The 19,985-nt window shown below is 46.6% G+C and overlaps 1 protein-coding gene across 7 annotated transcripts in view; it reads left to right on the plus strand.

Moving 5' to 3' along the window:
* The first annotated feature begins 262 nt into the window (after positions 1 to 262).
* TXNRD2 (thioredoxin reductase 2) overlaps positions 263 to 19,985 on the plus strand; it is a 53,959-nt gene continuing 34,236 nt past the window's right edge. For 2 of the 7 annotated variants that reach the window (XM_066609586.1, XM_066609587.1), the window contains exons 1-11: positions 263 to 496; positions 2,849 to 2,914; positions 3,976 to 4,032; positions 4,521 to 4,665; positions 4,897 to 4,971; positions 5,500 to 5,578; positions 6,632 to 6,694; positions 6,808 to 6,878; positions 15,329 to 15,348; positions 17,082 to 17,173; positions 19,250 to 19,424. In XM_066609586.1, coding sequence (XP_066465683.1) covers positions 421 to 496; positions 2,849 to 2,914; positions 3,976 to 4,032; positions 4,521 to 4,665; positions 4,897 to 4,971; positions 5,500 to 5,578; positions 6,632 to 6,694; positions 6,808 to 6,878; positions 15,329 to 15,348; positions 17,082 to 17,173; positions 19,250 to 19,424 — 919 coding nt within the window. In that variant the 5' untranslated portion in view covers positions 263 to 420. The remainder of the gene's footprint in view (positions 497 to 2,848; positions 2,915 to 3,975; positions 4,033 to 4,520; positions 4,666 to 4,896; positions 4,972 to 5,499; positions 5,579 to 6,631; positions 6,695 to 6,807; positions 6,879 to 15,328; positions 15,349 to 17,081; positions 17,174 to 19,249; positions 19,425 to 19,985) is intronic. The other 5 variants (XM_066609581.1, XM_066609582.1, XM_066609583.1 and 2 more) reach the window with 4 other exon arrangements.

The raw sequence follows: 19,985 nt of genomic DNA on the forward strand, positions 1-19,985 counted from the left end.
GCTCCCAATAAGTTCACCACAGCAGCCCTGGCACACATCACTAAGGTTCTGCTTCTCCGGCACTGTGCACCTTCTCCTTCCCCCCATTAAGCTGCACCTGTTGGATAGCTGCCTGCCAGAGGGGCCGGCAGCCTAGCAGAGAAACACAGTGGCAACCTTTCCCCCCTCCTCCCTCAGCCCCGCCCCCTGGGCTGTGCCCTCCCCCTGGCATCCTCCAGAGCCCCTCCCTCTCACTCAACCATCCAGGGAGGAGAAGCTCAGACTCCTTGGGGCAGCTTTGCTCTCTGGCTGCTGAGCAGCCATCAGGCACTTGCTTAGACAGCCCTGCCCTCCGTACAGCTGGAGTGGCTGCAGAGGAGGCGGCGTGTTCGGGGTCCTAATATTTACCTCGTCGGCTTCCGTAGCCCCTTGCCGTACAACATGGCTGCTCTCTGGAGGGGACGTTCACGCCTCCAGTGGGAGCCCTGGCTCTGCCGTACAAGGCGCTGCATGTCAGGTATGGGGGTTCCCTGGGGTGGGGGGCTTGGGGGTGGCCTGGTCTCTCTTGCTCCCCTCTGTGCAAGGCTGGATTGGGGGGGGGAACTCAGTAAACGGCCCTGGCTGGGCTGCTGTGCCTTTAAGAGGCTCTGTTAGGCAGGCATTCCACAGGTGCAGCACCCCACCTGTGCACAGGGGTGCCAGCCCTCCAGGACTGGCCTGGGGGGTCCAGGAGTCTGCATCCAACTCCTGGTGGCCACTGAAAGCAATCCCCCCCAAACCCCTGGCATGCACAATAGTTAGGCAGGCATTCCACAGGTAAAGCACTCCACCTGTGCAGAGAGTTGCCAGCCCTCCAGGACTGGCCTGGGGTGTCCAGGAGTCTGCATCAAACTCCAAGTGGCCGCTGAAAGCAACTTGGGGGTTTTTAAACATGGAGATCCAGGAATCTCCAACACAGGGAAAATAAAAACCATCTCTGGCAATAACTTCAACCGGAGTTGCCAGGCGGGAAAAGCCTTGCCTGTTGAAGTCTTGCTCTAGAAAGACACCAGATTGTCAGATTGCCAATGCTGGCTGGAGCTATTCCTGAAGATTTTAAATTCAGACAACATCCCCCTCCCCTGTCGTGACAAGCTGTACCTGCTGAAATTCCTACTTCTATACAATTGTTAAAGGTCCAGGATCCCTAAAGTTGAAAGTTTGCCCACCCCTGGAATAGCGTCTCATGTGCAGTATCTTGACGTACTCCTTATGGCAACTCTATAAAGGTTTATGCCCATATTGCAGATAGGGAAGACTGAGGTTGAGTTGCAAAAACTTGCCCAAGGCCACTGATGAGTTCATGGTAGGGGCAAAATTTGAACTCCAGAAATCCTGATTTGTAGTTCAGTCTGGTAGTCTCTACACAACACCATTTTAAATATTGGGTGACAGTTATTGCAGGTTATTGAAGTTATTTCATAACTTCCAGATGGTATCTGTGGTATTATTTTGTGGCAGGTACAAGAATGTCACTGGCAATACCTTAAAAACCACAATTCTAGTTATTTGTGTCTTTCACGGCCAGGTCACTATACATGTTTACTCAGAAGCAAGTCCAAGTTTGCATTTAATGGAGCTTACTCCATTAAATCCCTTTGGCACCATTGGCACACTTGTGCCATCTGGAGGAAGTCTCATTGATCTCAAAGCATTATATGCAATGCAAGGTAATACTTGATGAAACCACATCATACAGACTGGACTGACTTCTGAGTAAACATGTGCAGGATTGGCTTCCAAAGAAGGTTCTCTTGCACACTAAGAATGTAGGTGATCATTTAGAAGAGCTCTGCCAGTTCAGGACCACGGGCCCATCTAGCGCAACATGCTCTTTCGCTGCAGTGACCCAACAGCTGCCTCTGGGATGGCCACAAGCAGGAGATGAAGGTGTGATCCTCTTTTGGTATGACAGCAACTGGCTTCATGTGATTTTCAATTACTGTTCTGTGGCACATTTGCATGCCACCAAAAGTCCACAAAGTGTGGGGGAGGGTCATATATAAGTTGGACCATTGGGGGATGTGAGCCCCTGAATGGCAGTATGGTGTGGCTTGTTAACTGTCAAAAATCTGATGGTGTGCCTTGACAATTTTAGCACCTTCTCAGTGTGCCATGAGATGAAAAAGGTTGAAAATCCCTGGGCAACTAGGTAACCTATAGCTGTGGTTACAAGCTCCATTCAGGTCTTTGAAGAGCATTATTGTATCCAGGCTAATGAAATCTCATTTCTCCAGACTAATGAAATCTATCCAATGAAATCAATCACAATCACACCTTAAATAATGTCCCTGACCTCATAACCTGGCAATATTTAGGCCTGGGCAAGTCTTGCTTACCTTTTGCCCTCTTGCCAAGATGTTGAAGGAAGAGATGGAGGGATTCACTCTCCTGCCTGGAAGAGTGAGGAAAAGATGTACGCAACCAATATTTGCCTTCAGTTATGCAGTGCAGAGAGTGATGTGAAGAGGAAAGGGAAGGAAGTGGACAGGATGTTGACACCTTCGTGCTAGACAGGAAGATGTAGGGGGCTTTTTAATGTTTTGCTTCCATCTCTGCTCTCTGATTCTGTCACCAAAAAGATTCTCCGGAAATGTGTCCAATCCCCTTTTCAAGGCATCTATGCCAGATGCCATCACCGCATCCTAAGGCAAGGTGTTCCACAGGTAATTACATGCTGGGTAAATAAATATTTCCTTTTGCCTGTTCTAATTCTTCCAACACTCAATTCTAGTGGATGTCCCCTGGTTCTGGTGTTGTGTAAGAGGGAAAAGAACATCCCCCTATGTATCCCCTTCATAATTTCATACTCAATCCTTTTTCCTTGTAGGGAAAAGTGAGTATGATCTCCTGGTCATTGGAGGAGGATCTGGTGGCCTGGCTTGTGCCAAGGAAGGTTAGTGCCAATCAATAAAACGTAATAACTGTAGCAGCAGCAGCAGCATCCTCTTGGCCATCATGCTTTAGCTACTATTGAAGTGTCCTTGATTCTTCAGAAAGGAGTCCCTCTGTAAACCGTCAATAGAGCTCCACCAACCATCAGGAGATTTGTCCTTATAGGACCAATTTATATGGAACAAGGTTTCATCTACATACTTTGGGGATCAGTTGAAAGCCATGGAAACCAGAATACTTGCAATTGACTTGGGGTCAGCTAGATGTGATGGTGGTAGATTTGCATTTCGTGGACCTCTGACAGGGGTGTAGTTTGGAGGGGCTTATGTCTCGGTCATGTCGTGAGAATGGACGATGGCCGGATCCCAAAGGATCTCCTCTATGGAGAACTCGTGCAAGGAAAGCGCCCTACAGGTAGACCACAACTGCGATACAAGGACATCTGCAAGAGGGATCTGAAGGCCTCAGGAGTGGACCTCAACAAGTGGGAAACCCTGGCCTCTGAGCGGCCTGCTTGGAGGCAGGCAGTGCAGCATGGTCTTTCCCAGTTTGAAGAGACACTTTGCCAACAGTCTGAGGCTAAGAGGCAAAGAAGGAAGGCCCATAGCCAGGGAGACAGACCAGGGACAGACTGCACTTGCTCCCAGTGTGGAAGGGATTGTCACTCCCGAATTGGCCTTTTCAGCCACACTAGACGCTGTTCCAGAACCACCTTTCAGAGCGCGATACCATAGTCTTTTGAGACTGAAGGTTGCCAACAACAACATGTCTTACATAAGCTGCCAAGGACATTGGAGTATTTGCACTGGCTAGGGATCAACTAGATATTATGGTGGTATACATGCATTTCAGAGATCTTGGATCATTGGAGTGGTGGTGGGGTCATCCTCAGTTCTTTGAATTGCACTCAGGAACGTACAGGTGGGCAAGAACTATGAAATAACAGTTGTGGCATGGTTGCAATTCCTGCCAATGTTTTTGATAGTCGTATTGGTGAATATAAGTTGATTTTATTTTTTACCCTGAAATAAATTTGTGGTCTTGTTTTTGTTTTTTTTAAAGCTTCCCAGTTTGGAAAGAAGGTGGCTGTTCTTGATTACGTGGACCCTTCTCCGAGAGGTACAGCAAATTTATTCTAACAGCAAACAGTTTCTTGCTGGAACTTTTTGTCCTTCTGGACTTTGGAATGTGTATCTTCTCCGTTCTTTGGTCTGCCCACCCTGCCGACAAACTGAAAGACTTTCGTGTGCATTTTGCAGAATCATGTCGTTAACATTCAAATGGCAGTGTCTGAAACTCTAGAAAGTGGGTCAATGTAGCGAGCCGTGTGAACCAATAGGCTAATTCAGTGTACAGAAGCTTCCTGTGTAAAGAATGAGAGGACAGATCTCTGCCCCAAGGAGGTTACAATCCATTTATTGACATGGGAGAGACAACAGAGGAAGGGAAGCAGAATGGAGTCAGAGGTCAACAGATGAAAGCTGTCGCCCTAGACATGCTTTCCTGGGAGTAAGTCCCATCGAATGCAATGGGACTTGCTTCTGAGCAGAAATGCATATGGTGGTTGTATCGTGGGTCAATGTTATCCGTTTCTGTGTGTTCCGCAGGAACCAAATGGGGACTTGGCGGCACCTGTGTGAATGTTGGCTGCATTCCTAAGAAACTGATGCACCAAGCAGCCCTTCTGGGGAGTTCCCTCAAGGATGCCCAGCGTTACGGCTGGAATATATCCCATCCTGTGTACCATGACTGGTAAGATGTAGCTCTGTTCTGCATTGTGCTCTCTGTTAACACTGAACGTATTCAGTCGGTCCTGGGTATCCACGGGGAATCCGTTCCACGACCCCCCATGTATAACTGCAACAACAGGTTCCTTGAGCACTCCGGAGAGCCACTGCCAGTCCACAGGACCAAAGGCCTCATTGGTCTTCTGTGAGCTGGGTAAGAATGGTTTTGAGACTTGGGGCTCTTCTTTTTTCCCAGGTCCGTGTTGGCGAAAGCGGTTCAAAACCACGTGAAATCCTTGAACTGGGGACACCGAGTGCAGCTGCAGGACAAGTAAATGCAATTCTTTTTCATCTTCTTTCTCACCTAGGCAAAGGTAGGCTTTTCTCCAATTTTAATCCCCGCATGGGCATCCCATCGCACTAACAGCAGTCCTTTTTTAGGGCTATAGCATGGGTGATTTTTTTTTTGCAGTTCATCGCAGTGGTGTACTAAAGTCTACAATCCTGGGCATACAGGAACCTCTCTGTGTCTTCCGACTTGGTATCTGCAGATTCGGTTATCCATGGTTCTCTGTGGCCCCTTGGCACCCATTATCTTCCTTTTTTCATTTGCAAGCAGGCATGTTTCTTGCTTTTACAAGAGGCTAGGACAGGAACACAACAAGCAGACAGGCAGCCTGCGTGCTAGGGGGACGCATTCGGAATGTTCCGGAAGCAGGAAGCTTCAGGGGGACATCTGTATTTACTTTTATTGCATTGAACTCAGTGGGACTGACCTCTGGAGTAATGAGGCACAAGGGTGGTTTTGTGGGGTATTCAGTAGGGGTGTGTGATTATGTTGTTTTCCACTTGCCAACAGAAAAGTGAAATACTTCAATCTGAAGGGCAGTTTTGTGGATGCGCACACCGTTCGGGGAGTGGCCAAAGGAGGCAAAGAGGTCAGTTGCTTAGCTGGGTCTTGGAACAGAAATCTGGTTCCAGAATGTGGATGCCGTTTGGCTGCTAACCCTTGGTGGTGGTGATGAAGCTTGGTATTTGGCAAAACCAATGTCTGCCTTAAAAGATACCACCCTACAGCTGGCTTTGGCATGGCGCAAAGCGAGGCAATCCCCTCCCATGGGGAATTTTAGAGGCAGAAGATTTGCCTGGTTAATTTTGTCCAAAATACCATCATCTGTCAGTATCCATGGAGGTTGGTTCCAGTCTCTTCGCTCCCCCCCCCCCCGGTGATACCAAAATCTGCAGGTGCTCGAATCTGGCATTGCACTCACTTACCTGAGGGTTGTACCCAGCGCTCTCAAATTTGTTCCAGCCCGCAGCCCGTGGCCTTACTGGGCCTCGGAACACCTCCCGGATGCTGTTGGAAACAACTTCAGGTTCACATTCGCAACTTCGGGTCACATCTAGGAGGTTTTCTGAGGCCCGTGGAGTGGGCCGCAGAACCAGTAGTCACATCTAGGTGGTATTCTGAGGCTCAGAGAGGCAACTGCAGTTGGTCAAATCTGTGGGTGCTGAATCTGTGATAAGGAAGGCCCATTATATACCTCTGGTAACTTGTGGAACATCATGGCTGGCCCACACATGAGGCCGGGTGAGGCAGCTGCCTTAGGGGAGCTAAATGGTGGGGTGCTCCTGGGACGCTCTGCTGTGACGCTTGCCTTGCCTCAAGTGTACTGAGGGCTTAAACCATCCCTGTGTGACAGTGATACGAAAGAGCTTTCAGGGTGGTGCTAAAGCAGCTTCCTAGAGTGAATTCTCCTCCCAGAGCTTCCAAGATGGGACTGCCTTAGGAAGCCAGCCCAGCATCAATGTGAAGGCACTTCCCACAATCTTGGTGCTCTCCAAGGTTCTAAATGATTGTCTTCCATTGGTCTGCAATTGCAACAAAACGCTCCTGCTGGAGATGAACTTATGTTAAAGAGGCAGGCTTGTCTAAAGCACTTTCTTTGCATCTTGGTTCCTGATTTCTTTGCATTTTTTTAAATTCCTAGATATTACTCACGGCTGAAAATATAGTCCTTGCCACTGGTGGGAGGCCTAAATACCCTGCAAATGTAAGTTCATGGTTGTGGAGTCCAATTAAATCCTTCACACATGATGATTTTAAGGTAAAAAACTATTTGATGATTAATTTGTAATCATTACGCTTTTCTTCCTGTATAAAAAGATTTCGGGGGCTTTGGAGTATGGAATCACAAGTGATGATATCTTCTGGATGAGAAGGTCTCCCGGGAAAACGTATGTTCTTCTATCTTTTTTTTTCTTCCCCCTATCCATTTTCTTTTGTGTGTTTATCATCCCCTCTTGGGGTGGTTGCTATTTTCACAGCACAATCCTTTGCATGTCTACTCAGAAGTTACTCCCATTGTGTTTAGTGAAATTTAATGCCAGGATTGCAGCTTCCTTTAAAAAAAAAATAAATTCTTATTTGGTTGTCATTATGCTAAGACTTTTCTTTATGTAGCACCATCAAAATAACATGTAGGTGTATATAAGAATGGTATTGGCAACCTTCAGTCTCGAAAGACTATGGTATTGCACTCTGAAAGGTGGTTCTGGCACAGCGTCTAGCGTGGCTGAAAAGGCCAATCCGGGAGTGACAATCCCTTCCACACCGGAAGCAAGTGCAGTCTGTCCCTGGTCTGTCTCCCTGACTATAGTCCTTCCTCCTTTGCCTCCTTGCCTCAGACTGTTGGCCAAGTGTCTCTTCAAATTAGGAAAGGCCATGTTGCACAGCCTGCCTCCAAGCAGGCCGCTCAGAGGCCAGGGTTTCCCACTTGTTGATGTCCACTCCTAAGGCCTTCAGATCCCTCTTGCAGATGTCCTTGTATCGCAGCTGTGGTCTACCTGTAGGGCGCTTTCCTTGCATGAGTTCTCCATAGAGGACTTCGATATTGGGAACTCCTTGGGGCAAGAAGCTTTTTTTGGGTATGGAACTCAGTCGTTTTCTCTGTGCATTGATGGATCTGAATTAATAATAATGATTTCTAAAGCTACACAAATATTTTTCCATACTAGAGACGTGGAGGAACTGCATCTGAATTGCAGTTGCTTTTCTTGCAGAAGGTCCCGGTTTTTATCCTTGTCTCCAGGTAGGGCTGGCGAAGACCCTGCAGAGCTGCTATCTGTCTGGGTTGTTGAGACTGAACCGAATGGGCGAATGACTTAGTAGAAGGCAGCTTAGAAAAAATATTTCTTTACCCAGCATGTTATTAAACTTTGGAACTCTTTGCCACAGGATGTGGTGATGGCACCTGAAGGCCTAGATGCCTTTAAAAGGGGATTGGACAGATTGATGGAGGAAAGGTCCATCGTAGGTTACAAGCTGTGATGGGTAAATGCAAGCTCCTGGTTCTAGAAGTAGGCTATCTCTGAAGGCCAGATACAGGATGCAGGAATCTTGTTTTCTTGGGTGCTCTGTGAGGTATCTGGTGGGCCACTGTGAGATGCAGGAAGCTGGACTAGATGGGCCTTTGGCCTGATCCAGCAGGGCTTTTCTTATGTTAGCTTCCTAAGTATCTATGATTTCTGTTCCTCAGTTTCTAGATTAAACCATGAGAGGGCAGCAAGACCTTAGAATTACAGAGTGCTCTGCCTCTCATTGGATAATCCTTGAGTCTTATGCCCAGCTTGGAAGGAAAAAGTACAGCCCAGCTGCTTTTGATGTTGAAAAGACGGCTTAGGCCACAATCCTATGCAGTCTCCACTGAGTGCAATGGAGCAGTCCTAAGTCCTGAGTGCAATGGAGCAGTTCCTAAGAGCAGTCTCCACTGAGTGCAATGGCACTTTCTTCCGAGTAAACTTTGCATTGGATTGTGCTGCTGGCCTCGTTAGAAATGGCTTAAAGCTGCTGAAGTTCAGATGAAAACTGCCTGGACTTGGTGCCTGGTCAGCCACTGATCTAAACGTGGAGACGCTTGAGAATTATTGTGTGTTTGACAAGTCTTTGTGAAAATATGAAGCTTCTGACGACTGAGTCGGGCATTGGTCAATTTGGTTCGGTTTTGCCTGCACAGGCTGCCAGTGACTCCCCAGGGCTTCAAAGCGAGGTCTTTCCCAGCCCTATTCAGAGATGCTGCCAGGGATTGAACCTGGGATGTCCCAGAACGTCCTTTGGGATTCCACTATGTGATCATGTGGGATTGTTCCAAGTGATGGGGTGGGGGGAGACTGGCAGCCAGCAACTGCGGGGTGGAGACCCACAATCGCAGGTGAATTTAACCCCTACCTCCTTCCAGAATTACCACAATGCACCCACTTTTGGAATGAGCTTAGGCCAGTCCTGGGTGCAAATTCTGCCCCCCCCCCCGATTCAGGCAGTGGGCTGAGAGAGGAGGTGGGGGTGAAGAGACCAAAGACGGGACCATCTTGTGTGTCAATCAAAAGTGACACGCCAAGGCTAAAAGGGGCGCCATCCCATGTTTGGCCTTTTGTGGAACATTAAACATGAGTATCTGTTCCATCTATCATTCTAAAGATAAACGGGGAGGTTGAGGGTGTCTTTGGTACAGTTTAAAGGGAAGTTAAATCTGCAGTTGTTTGCAATATATCAGTCACCTCTTGAATTTCTACACCCATGATTTATGTGAGGAAATTGTGTGGTGTGTGTGTGTGTTTAAACAAAAGAAAGGCCAAAAGCTAAACACGAGATTTGTCCCGGTGAGATATTTTCTGTGCAAATGTGGCTTTTGTCCATTCGCTGTTAATGCAAGTTGTAACAGTGTAATGTGGGAGTCTTGTGTTTATATGTTGCATTCCTAAGCTGTAGTCAAAATAAGCTTGAGGGGCTACAGTAGCATTTCTGTACTTTATCAGCCCGGCTTGCGGCAGACAGGGGCGGGAGTGGACGCACACCTTCTCGAGGCATTTGTTTCTGTCAAGTGGATTTCCCGTGTAAACCTTCCCATGATTCCTTTTAATGCTTTTTTAATGTTTTGGTATGGGTTCTCCCTCTGCCCGTTTCCTGCTCTGCCAAGATGGTTGCCTCTATTTTGCATCTGTCGGCAAACTACGTTGGGTAGCGAAGGGGTGGTGCTTTCATGAAGCCAACTGGGCAGCTGCCTAGGGCACAGACCTCAAAGAGGCACAGTCCTGACCTTTCGAGAGGCGCTGTTTTATACAGATTAGTTTTTTCCCCAAGCTTTGTAAAAAAAAAAAAAATGCAACTGACAATTTTTTTTAAGAGAAATGTCACAGTAGTGCTATATAATTATAATGTCTTATTTTAAAAAATGGAGGGTGCAATTAGTTAGTCTTGCCTAGGGTGCAGAATAGCCTGGCACCTTCCTGAGCAAGTGCTTGCTGGTTATGTGTATTCAACAGTTAAAACTTACAGGTTTTAGTGGTAGAAGACTCAAACCAAAAAAAGAAAGCCCCCCCCCTCAAATAACCAAGCTCTACCCTATTTATTTCAGTTTTCACCAAACAAGGTCACTAACTGGTTTACATTATTATTATTATTATTATTATTATTATTATTATTATTATTATTATTATTTTATTAATTTATACCCCGCCTTTTTGCTCAATGGGCACACAAGGCGGCTTACAACATTTTAAAAAATATAACATTAAAAACAATCATTAACAACAATTTTAAAAAGTCTAAAAACAAACAAACAAACCCCGTGGGTTTTCATATAAAAGCAAAAATGCCAGCCAGCCTGTCAACAATTAAAAGCTTTTTGAAATAAAAAGGTCTTCAGTCCACGCCGAAACGTTAGCAACGAGGGAGCAGTTCTCAGTTCTAAGGGGAGGGTATTCCACAGTTCGGGGGCCACCACCGAGAAGTCCCTCTTTCTGGCCACCGCCCCTCTCACCTCTCTTGGTGGCGGCACAGTCAAAAGGGCCCCCCCCAGATGATCTAAGAGCACGGGCAGGATTGTAGGGAAGGAGGCGGTCCCTCAGATACCCCAGACCCGAAATAATCACCAAAATAATGCTTCCCTATGCCAATGGCGTCACTAGGGTTTGCAAAACCCTGTGCGGGAGGCCAGTGTGTCACCCCCAAGATGGACCTCCTCCCATACAGTGGGTTGGGCAACACCCCAGGAAGTAGGCGCGGTGATGCACTATCGCCCCACCCCCACTGGTTTTTTGGCTATAACTTTTGTTAGAATACATATTTTTCGACGTGGTTTGTTTCATTGCATTCTACATGAAATGGTACCTAACATGTTGGCATTATTTGAAAATACGAAGATTTAAAAATTTTTGGCCAATAGTGGTGTCACACCCCCCCCCCGTGTGCGTCAGCCTGTGCGGACTGCACCCCCCCGCCAGCGACACCACTGCCATATGCTACAAAGACTTTCACTTTTAAAACATTGCCCATGAGTGAGGGACCTTCAGACAACCATGGGAAAAGATGCTTTGCTGGGGGGAATTGGGGATAATTGGTCTCAAGACCGGCCTTCGGAGTTGTGGGGCCAAATCAGAAACATTTCTACTGCCAGGGTCTGTAGAATCTTCAAGATATAAAAAACATTTATTAGAGCCTTTACTTCTCTATGGTAGAATAGAGAGCAATCCCAACGTGCTCTTTAAAAATGACTGTGAGTTAATGGATCTAAGAGTAGTTTACCCCCAAATGGGACCCTCTTAGAAGTGGGGGCATCACTGGGAGCAATTGGTACAATTGACTTAAATCTGGCCCTAGCTTCTCTCCCCTTCCTAAATATGAGAGAACTCAGGCTGACCCAAATTTTCTCATTGGTGAATGTTTCTGCCTATGATGGTCTCAAGAATCTGATGATGAACCCGAAGAGACCTGCCTTCTCCCATTGCTTTTCTCTGCACAGACTTCATGTACACACCTCCATGATTTTGCACATAGAAAACTAAGTTTTTGGGTGGGGAGGATAAGAACATAAGAACAGCCCCACTGGATCAGGCCATAGGCCCATCTAGTCCAGCTTCCTGTATCTCACAGCGGCCCACCAAATGCCCTAAGGAGCACACCAGATAACAAGAAGACCTGCAAGGCATTCTGGGAATTGTAGTTAAGAACATAAGAACAGCCCCACTGGATCAGGCCATAGGCCCATCTAGTCCAGCTTCCTGGATCTCACAGCGGCCCACCAAATGCCCCAGGCAGCACACCAGATAACAAGAGACCTCATCCTGGTGCCCTCCCTTGCATCTGGCATTCTGACATAACCCATTTCTAAAATCAGGCGGTTGCGCATACACATCATGGCTTGTACCCTGTAATGGATTTTTCCTCCAGAAACTTGTCCAATCCCCTTTTAAAGGCATCCAGGCCAGTTGCCATCACCACATCCTGTGGCAAAGAGTTCCACAGACCAACCACACGCTGAGTAAAGAAATATTTTCTTTTGTCTGTGCTAACCCTCCCAACACTCAATCTGAGTGGATGTCCCCTGGTTCTGGTGTTATGTGAGAGTGTAAAGAGCATCTCCCTATCCACTCTGTCCATCCCCTGCATAATTTTGTATGTCTCAATCATGTCCCCCCTCAGGCGTCTCTTTTCTAGGCTGAAGAGGCCCAAACGCTGTAGCATTTCCTCATAAGGAAGGTGCCCCAGCCCCGTAATCATCTTAGTCGCTCTCTTTTGCACCTTTTCCATTTCCACTATGTCTTTTTTGGGTTGCGGCGACCAGAACTGGACACAATACTCCAGGTGTGGCCTTACCATAGATTTGTACAACGGCATTGTATGCCGCAGAACCACAGCCCCTATATTGCTAGGAACTGGCACAGAGACCACTTCCAGAAATTCCTGCAGATTTTCATCTTCTGTGACTGTGGAACTGTCTCGGTTCAGCCTGCTCCCTCTTGAAGTTTCCATGGCCAGTATCGGATCTGGTCTAGAAAAAAAGGCACCTGAGGGGGAACATTTTGAGACCTACAAAATTATGCAGGTGATGGATAGAGTGAACAAAGAGATGTTATTTTCTCTCTTATACAGCACCAGAACAAGGTTACGCCCACTAAAATTGAATGCCAGGAGAGTTAGAACAATAAAAAGAAACAGTTCTTTACCCAGCATGTAATTAGTCTGTGGAACTCCTTGCCACAGGATGTGGTGATAGCACCTGAAGTCCTAGATGCCTTGTAAAGGGAATTGGATATTTTGATGGAAACATCCATCGCAGGTTGCAAGCCATGAGAGGTATGTGCAATCTCCTGGCTTTAGAAGTAGGCTGATTCTGAATGTCAGATGCAAGCAAGTGGCAACAGAATACACAACAGGATCTTGTGGTTTTGTGTGCTCCCTGAGGCAACTGGTGGGCCACTGCGAGATACAAGAAGCTGGACTCGATGGGCCTTTGGCCTGATCCAGCGTGGCTTTCCTTATATTCTAAACTGTCTCTTAGTTGTGTGGAAGGGAACCAAATGCATGACCCTGTGGTCTCCAGAATGGTGGAGGAAGCCAGTGCTCTGCCTGTCAGGCTGTCTTCATCTTATGCAGCCAAATCTTCGTCTGATCCCCTTGAACTCCCCATATTGTGAGAACCGAGTTGTACTTACGAGGGCTGGACAGTTGCAAGCCTCCCCTGTTTTGACAAGATCCATGAGCTGTGGCTTCAGACAATAACCCCAGGCGCATTCCTGTCACCCCACCCCTCACGGCGAAGCGGAGCACTGATTGCTTTTGCGGAGGGGGGGCTCCTGCCACACTGTTTGAAGAGCCCATGTTTTGAGCTGGAATTATATTATTAGTACCTTGAGGGATTAGTGCTGACATTGCCATGATCCTCTCTAACATTGTCTTGATCCTTTTTCTGAAAGGGCCAACGATTGCCTCTTTGCTGGGCCACCCACATCTTGGTTTGCCCTGGTGAGGAGCTGTCGTCTTAATGTACAATATTTGTGCATTCTTTCCATCTCTCTTTCTCCCTCTGACTTAAAATGAGAAGATTCAGTCCACAAATTAGCCCTACTAAAGAGTTCCCCCTCCCCATCACCCCTGCTTGAATTTCTCTGTTTGCTGCTGTCAGGCTAGCTGGGTGCTTCCTTTCAGAAATTAGCTGAGTTTTCATAAAAAGCTCTTTCCACTGTCCTGCTTCCCCTCTGTCATTTATAAAAAAGTAAACTAATTCCTTTGGGGGTGAAATGGGGGCTGGGCAGCCCTTTGTGAAAGGTGGAAACCCCTTCCCCAATCCAAATGGTTGGATTGATTGCAATCTGTTATTTAATCAACAGAAAAGGCAGAGCCAATTAATTGCGGAACACAATGGGACTTACTACTGAGTAGGTGTGCCTAGGATTGAGCTATAAGTTTTATAGTTGCATCCTATTTAGCAGTGGTTCTCACACATTTAGCATCGGGACCCACTTTTTTAGAATGACAGTCTGTCAGGACCCACCGGAAGTGATGTCATGACCAGAAGTGACATCATCAAGCAGGAAAATTTTTAGGAATCCTAGGCTGCAATCCTACCCACACTTACCCAGGAGTAAGTCCCATTTACTATTATTGTTCAAAGAATATAAACAGTAGCTAGCACTGTAATATTTCCCTAAATGTAGTCACACACCATGGCGGCATCAAGTCTAATATATTAAAAATAAAATATTGAAATGAATGGGGACTCACCTGAAATTGGCTCACAACCCACCTAGTGGGTCCCAACCTACAATTTGAGAAACACTGCTATATAGGATGCTGAAAACAAAATGACATCATAATGGTTTCTTTCTTTATCAAGCACACAAAAATGGGTGAGCGTTTGACATGGCCCTAAAAGAGTGCTTTGCATAAAGGCAGTGATTTTCAAACCTTTGGTACCGGGACCCACTTTTTAGAATGGAAATCTCTCAGAAATCTTTTTAGAATGGAAATCTCTTAGAAATGGAAATGGACTCATCGGAAATTGTAATTAAGCGTGGAAGTGATGTCATGGCCAAAAGTGGCATCATCGAGCAGGAAAATTTTTACCGCCACCCTGTACAACAAAAATCAAATTGATCAAGTAAATTAAAAATTTACAATAAGTATGAATTTTAAAATGTATTTAAAATAAAGGAGAGCTCTGCTAACCCTCCAAAGCTAATCTCCCAAAGCTAACCCTCCAAACTGCTAATCTAAGTTATCCAAACACCCCAAAGGCTGCAATCCTATCCACACTTATTTCATTGACTGTCATTGTTAAAAGCATATACACAGTAACTTGTTAAAAGTACAGCTCTGTAACATTTCCCCAAATGCAGTACCAAATACCACGGTAGCATCAATTCTTGTATATTAAAAATAAAATAAATATTGAAATGAATGGGGACCCACCTAGTGAGTCCTGACCCACAGCTTGAGAAATGCTGCATGATTGGAGGTTTTTATTTTGGTGGAGGGGTGTGTGATCCAAGTTCTGCTTTTTCAGATAGGCTTCTCTCAGCCCAATCCTATGCATATCTACTCAGAAGTAAGTCCTATTTAGAGTCAATGCGGCTTACTCCCAGGAAAGTGTCAGTCTTTAAACTCCTGTCAGTCAGTCTTTAAACTCCTGTGTCTTTTTTTTTTTAAAGAACCCTTGCTTTTTTTCCTCCATCTGTACCCCAACGTGAAAGGGTGCTGTCAAGAGAGTGTGAGATGTCTCTATAAGCTTGAAGTTTACCTGTAATCATACTCCCAAGTTTCAGAAAATAGGTTTTTTTGTTTTGGCTGTGACAATATCCACAGTCTCATTCCAGTGTCCTTTTCTTTCCCCCACCCTCCTCCTGAACAGGTTGGTGGTTGGAGCTAGTTGTATCCTTTGGAAACAGAATGATTTATTAACCTGCTTCTCTTTTTTTTCCATGTGAAGGCTCAAGATTTGAAGCACTGCCTTCCAGCCACTTTCGCTCAAGTCGGTGGTTACAATGTCCAACTACGTGAGCAGTGTCTCAGGCTGCAGGGTTCAGCTTAGCCCTCTTTGGGGCATGGAATTTTTCTCTGATATTGGGAAGGGAAACCTACTACGGTCAGTCCTTGGTATCCGTGGGGGACTCGATTCTAGATCTCTGCAAGTACCAAAATCCACAGATACTTAAATCTGGGGGGGGGGGGATCAGAGGACCTCTGAACGCAACCAGAAGTGTCTTCCTGTCATGTCCAGAGGTGTTCTGATACACGGGAAGGCCCCACACAGCCTCTGCTGACCTCGGAAAGCCTCTTGAAGGCTTCTGAGAGACTCTTCCAGTTTTTGATATAACTGGAAGTCCCCCCCAAAAGCCTCCAGGAGTCCTTCTGAATTGCACAGCGACTGTGCCTGGTCTCCCCATGTCTCTGAACAGAAGCATTGGAAAAGCACTTCTAGTTTTCACCCAAAACCAAAAGTGTCTCTTAGAAGCCTCTGGAAGACCTTCTGAGGTGCATGGAGGCCACATGCTGTCTTCCCGCACCTCTGAAAACCTCCCACATGTGACTAGAACGTACCAACGTACCCCCAGATGTGGAAGGAAAGCTGGAGCACCTCCCAGACATGACCGAAAGGAGATCAAGTGAGGTCCTCCAGCTCAAGTCTGACACCTGCTCTAAGTCAATTCTGTGGTGCTGAACCCATGGAAAAGGAGGACCCACTGTACTACACAAAACCCCCATGTTTAAACTGTAGGGACTGTACCACTTTTAAAGTGGTATAGGCCAGGCGGACCTGAACTGCATGATTCTTGTGTTTAGCTCTCAGCGATGTGGTCTCCAGAGTTCATGATTCTCAAAATTTGTCAGCTTTTGAGTTGTTTGGCTAAGAGAAGCTGAAGATCTATCCTAGCTCTTGGTCTTGATTAAGGGCCCAATTCTATCCAGTTTTCCAGCTCCGATGCAGCCACAGTGCAGCCCTGTAGTAAGGGAACAGGTGTTCCCATATCTTGAGAAGGGCCCAGTGATTGCCCATCCACCACAGGATGCAGCACACACCCCATTGGCACAACTGCACCAGCACTGGAAAACTGGATAGGATTGGACCCTTCATCATTGAACCAAGAGCTAGTATGTCAAGCCTGTGCAACACGGCATCCTCGCAGTATAGATAAAATTCTCTTGTGCCACAAAAAGTCAAATTCTGTCTGCAGAGGATGGTTTTGCTTCTTGATTTCTCAACCTTCTTCTAGCTATGAGGAGGACCAAGGAGTTTCAGGGTAATCACTGTCCTCTGACCACAGAAAAGCCTGCTTGGCGCCCACCCACCCTGACAAGTGAGAGCTCTTCATATTTTCAGGATTACCTTCCACAGGACTAGAAACATGCCTTTTTGGATTAACAGAAGTGGGAGAGTCTCTGGACAACGATGGCTATTCCACTCATCAATCTAGGTTTGTTTTCGGAGCTGTTTACGTAGAAAATGACATGAACCTATGGCTTCCTGTGCATGCGCATTTTTAAGAATTCCTCAGGAAAACAGTTTTGCACATTTCTGGTCTGCATTTCATTCTTGTGGTTATCATTAGCTTGTTTCTACAACATAAAGTGAAGCCGTTTACCTTTAACCATAAGTTGACCAGATGTTTCCCTTGAGTGCGCTGGCTTCCTCACCGGCCTTGGCTTGGACACAACTGTCATGATCAGGAGCATTCCTCTTCGCGGATTTGACCAGGTACTTCCTGCTGTTTTCTCACTGGTTCTTTGCTCAAGGGGTGCTCCCTAGTGCTCTCTGATTTGGCACACATAGAGCTGGTGTTGCTTAGCAGCTACAGCCGCACACCTAGTCCCATTTACCTGGGAGTCCCATTTACCTACGGCCCATTTTCCATTGGACCATTTCAGCGACGTGGAGAGGGGGGATTTGCTGCAATGGGTAACAGCCTATCCTCCATACCTACTTTACCCAGGCTTCGCGCACTGGAGAGGACACTCTGTTCCAGAACCACCATTCAGAGCGTGACACCATAGTCTTCTGAGACTGAAGGATGCCAACTGAGTCCCAGATGAACACAGTGCCATGTGTTCGGCTGACTTCCGTACTACCCGCATGAACATGGATTGTGCTATATGAGCCAAAAAAACCCCAGTGTTTTAAGTTGTTCCGACGTGGGCGTATCCTGTGATCTCTCCTTTCAGATGACTAGTCAGCTCAATCCTTTGCTTTTTCACGTACGACAGTTTGACTTGTAACCATCAACCACTGTGGCATCTTTTGAATAAACCTGTCAGTGGGACTGTTTGCCACTTGACAGCGATGTGGCATCTGCTCAGGCAATGGGTGGGGCCTCCTGTCTCCCGTCTCCTGTTGCAAAGGAACCCTTTGGGATTCCTTGCTGCATCACCTACATGGCAAGACAGGTGACAAGTATATTGGGGAGGGACAGAAGACCCTTCATGTTTGGGGAGGAGTTCAGGAGGTGTTTAGGAGGCCATCCTTTTTGCTGGCATTTAGGGGTTCTCAGTAGCAATGTAGCTGATGGGGAGATTCACTGTCACATCATGCCTTAAGGGTGTCAAGGGGTGCCTTTCGGAGGCCCAGGGATGGTATGGGGGTGTTAAAAATTTATGGGCCCTGGGTGCCGGATGCTCTAGTATGCCATTGATTCTTGACATACAACGAGCTTTAGATACTCACAGCTACTGTAACCTTCTTTTTTCCAAGCTCTGTTAAGCAGAGAGCTGCTTGCCCAACACTTGAGGCTTTGCTCTGTACCCTTCTTCCCAAACTGTGCCTTTTCTGAAGGGCTGGGCGTCCCAGCCATCGCCACTTCCGCCAGGGTAAAGGCAGTGCCACGTGGTCACTGGGGCACCTGAACCAAGAACCTCCTACTGTGAAGTATGGTGATACCTGCATTGGAAAATCACGACTTGCTTGTTTTATTTATTGATTTTTCCATTATTTTTTTGTACCGCCCTTTGAGGAGCTCAGGGTGGTGTACATGATTCCTCCCCTCCTTTTGCCCTCACGACAACCCTGTGAGGTAGGTGAGGCTGAGAGGGCGAGTGACTGGCCCAAGGTCACCCAGGAAGCTTCCTTGCTGACAGGGATTTGGATTTGGATCTTCCAGGCTCGGTCCAGCTCCTGAGTCTGGCTCTCTTTATACAGAAGAATCCCTGGGGACTAGTTTCAGCCACCTTGAGGCAGTTGCCATTTTTCAGTCTCGCCTACCTTGCAGGGGTGCTGTGTGAATAAAAGGGGAGGAGGAATCTATTTAAAACAGCATGAGCATCTCAAAGGAAGGGTGGGATAAAAATGAAATATGAGTTTAGTCACGTGGTCCTACTCTGAGAGGATTTCCTGCCTAAGGCAGGGGGTTGGACTAACGACCTATTTGACCCCTTCCAACTCTACATAAGAACAGCCCCACTGGATCAGGCCATAGGCCCATCTAGTCCAGCTTCCTGGATCTCACAGCGGCCCACCAAATGCCCCAGGGAGCACACCAGACAACAAGAGACCTCATCCTGGTGCCCTCCCTTGCCTCTGGCATTCTGACATAGCCCATTTCTAAAATCAGGAGGCTGCACATACACATCATGGCTAGTAACCCATAATGGATTTTTCCTCCAGAAACTTGTCCAATCCCCTTTTAAAGGGGATTCTTTGCTTCTTAGCAGAAGTATTTGTGATATTTGATTGAAATCTGAACGTGTGTATGTTTATGATCCCATAAACCTATTTAAAAATTTTTAAAAACCTTTCTATAAACCTTTTTTTAAAATATTATTTTTGTGCTTATCTTTTTAGCAAATGGCCACCCTGGTGACAGATTACATGGAAGCTCACGGGACGCGGTTTCTCAAGAAATGCAGCCCGACAAAAGTGAAGAAGAAAGACAACGGCAAGCTGCGAGTGACGTGGAAATCCACGGATTCCGGCAAAGAAGGAATGGATGAATTTGACACAGTGATGTGGGCAGTAGGTAAAAAAATAGGCTAGGAGATAACTCTTAAACTTTTTTTTTTTTCTTGAACTTAGCTTTCTTCTTAAACTTGGATTAGTTTGTACAGGCCTGTTGCGTCACTTGATGTCACCTGTCGGGAGGTGGTTTGTGTGCAGTTAGGCCAAACTGAGATGCAGCCCTGCAGCAGAGCAAATGCTTTGCATGTAGAAGGTCCTGGGTTTGATACCTGGCAGCAAGTAAGACTAGGGAAAGACTCCTGCCTGGAATCCTGGAGAGTTGCTGCCCGTCAGTGTCTGACACTACTGGGGGATGCACACGCTTGTGGATGGGATCACTTGTACCACTTGCAACACCACTGCTACCATATAGGGGCAGAGGGTTCAGGGGTTTAGCTGGGCTGTCTTGATGGGCATGAGACTCGGTTATCCTTCCTGTCTCATCCCCTCCCAAACGTTATGCTTTTCAATTAAATGTGTTTATATGTTCAACAGTTAATCATGAAGGGTTAAGTAATGAGAGACGAAACCATCTGATGAAACAGCTTGGCAAGAGACTTGAGATGGACAAAAGGTGGCTCTT

Source organism: Tiliqua scincoides, chromosome 14 (assembly GCF_035046505.1).
Source record: "Tiliqua scincoides isolate rTilSci1 chromosome 14, rTilSci1.hap2, whole genome shotgun sequence".
Classification (NCBI taxonomy): domain Eukaryota; kingdom Metazoa; phylum Chordata; class Lepidosauria; order Squamata; family Scincidae; genus Tiliqua; species Tiliqua scincoides.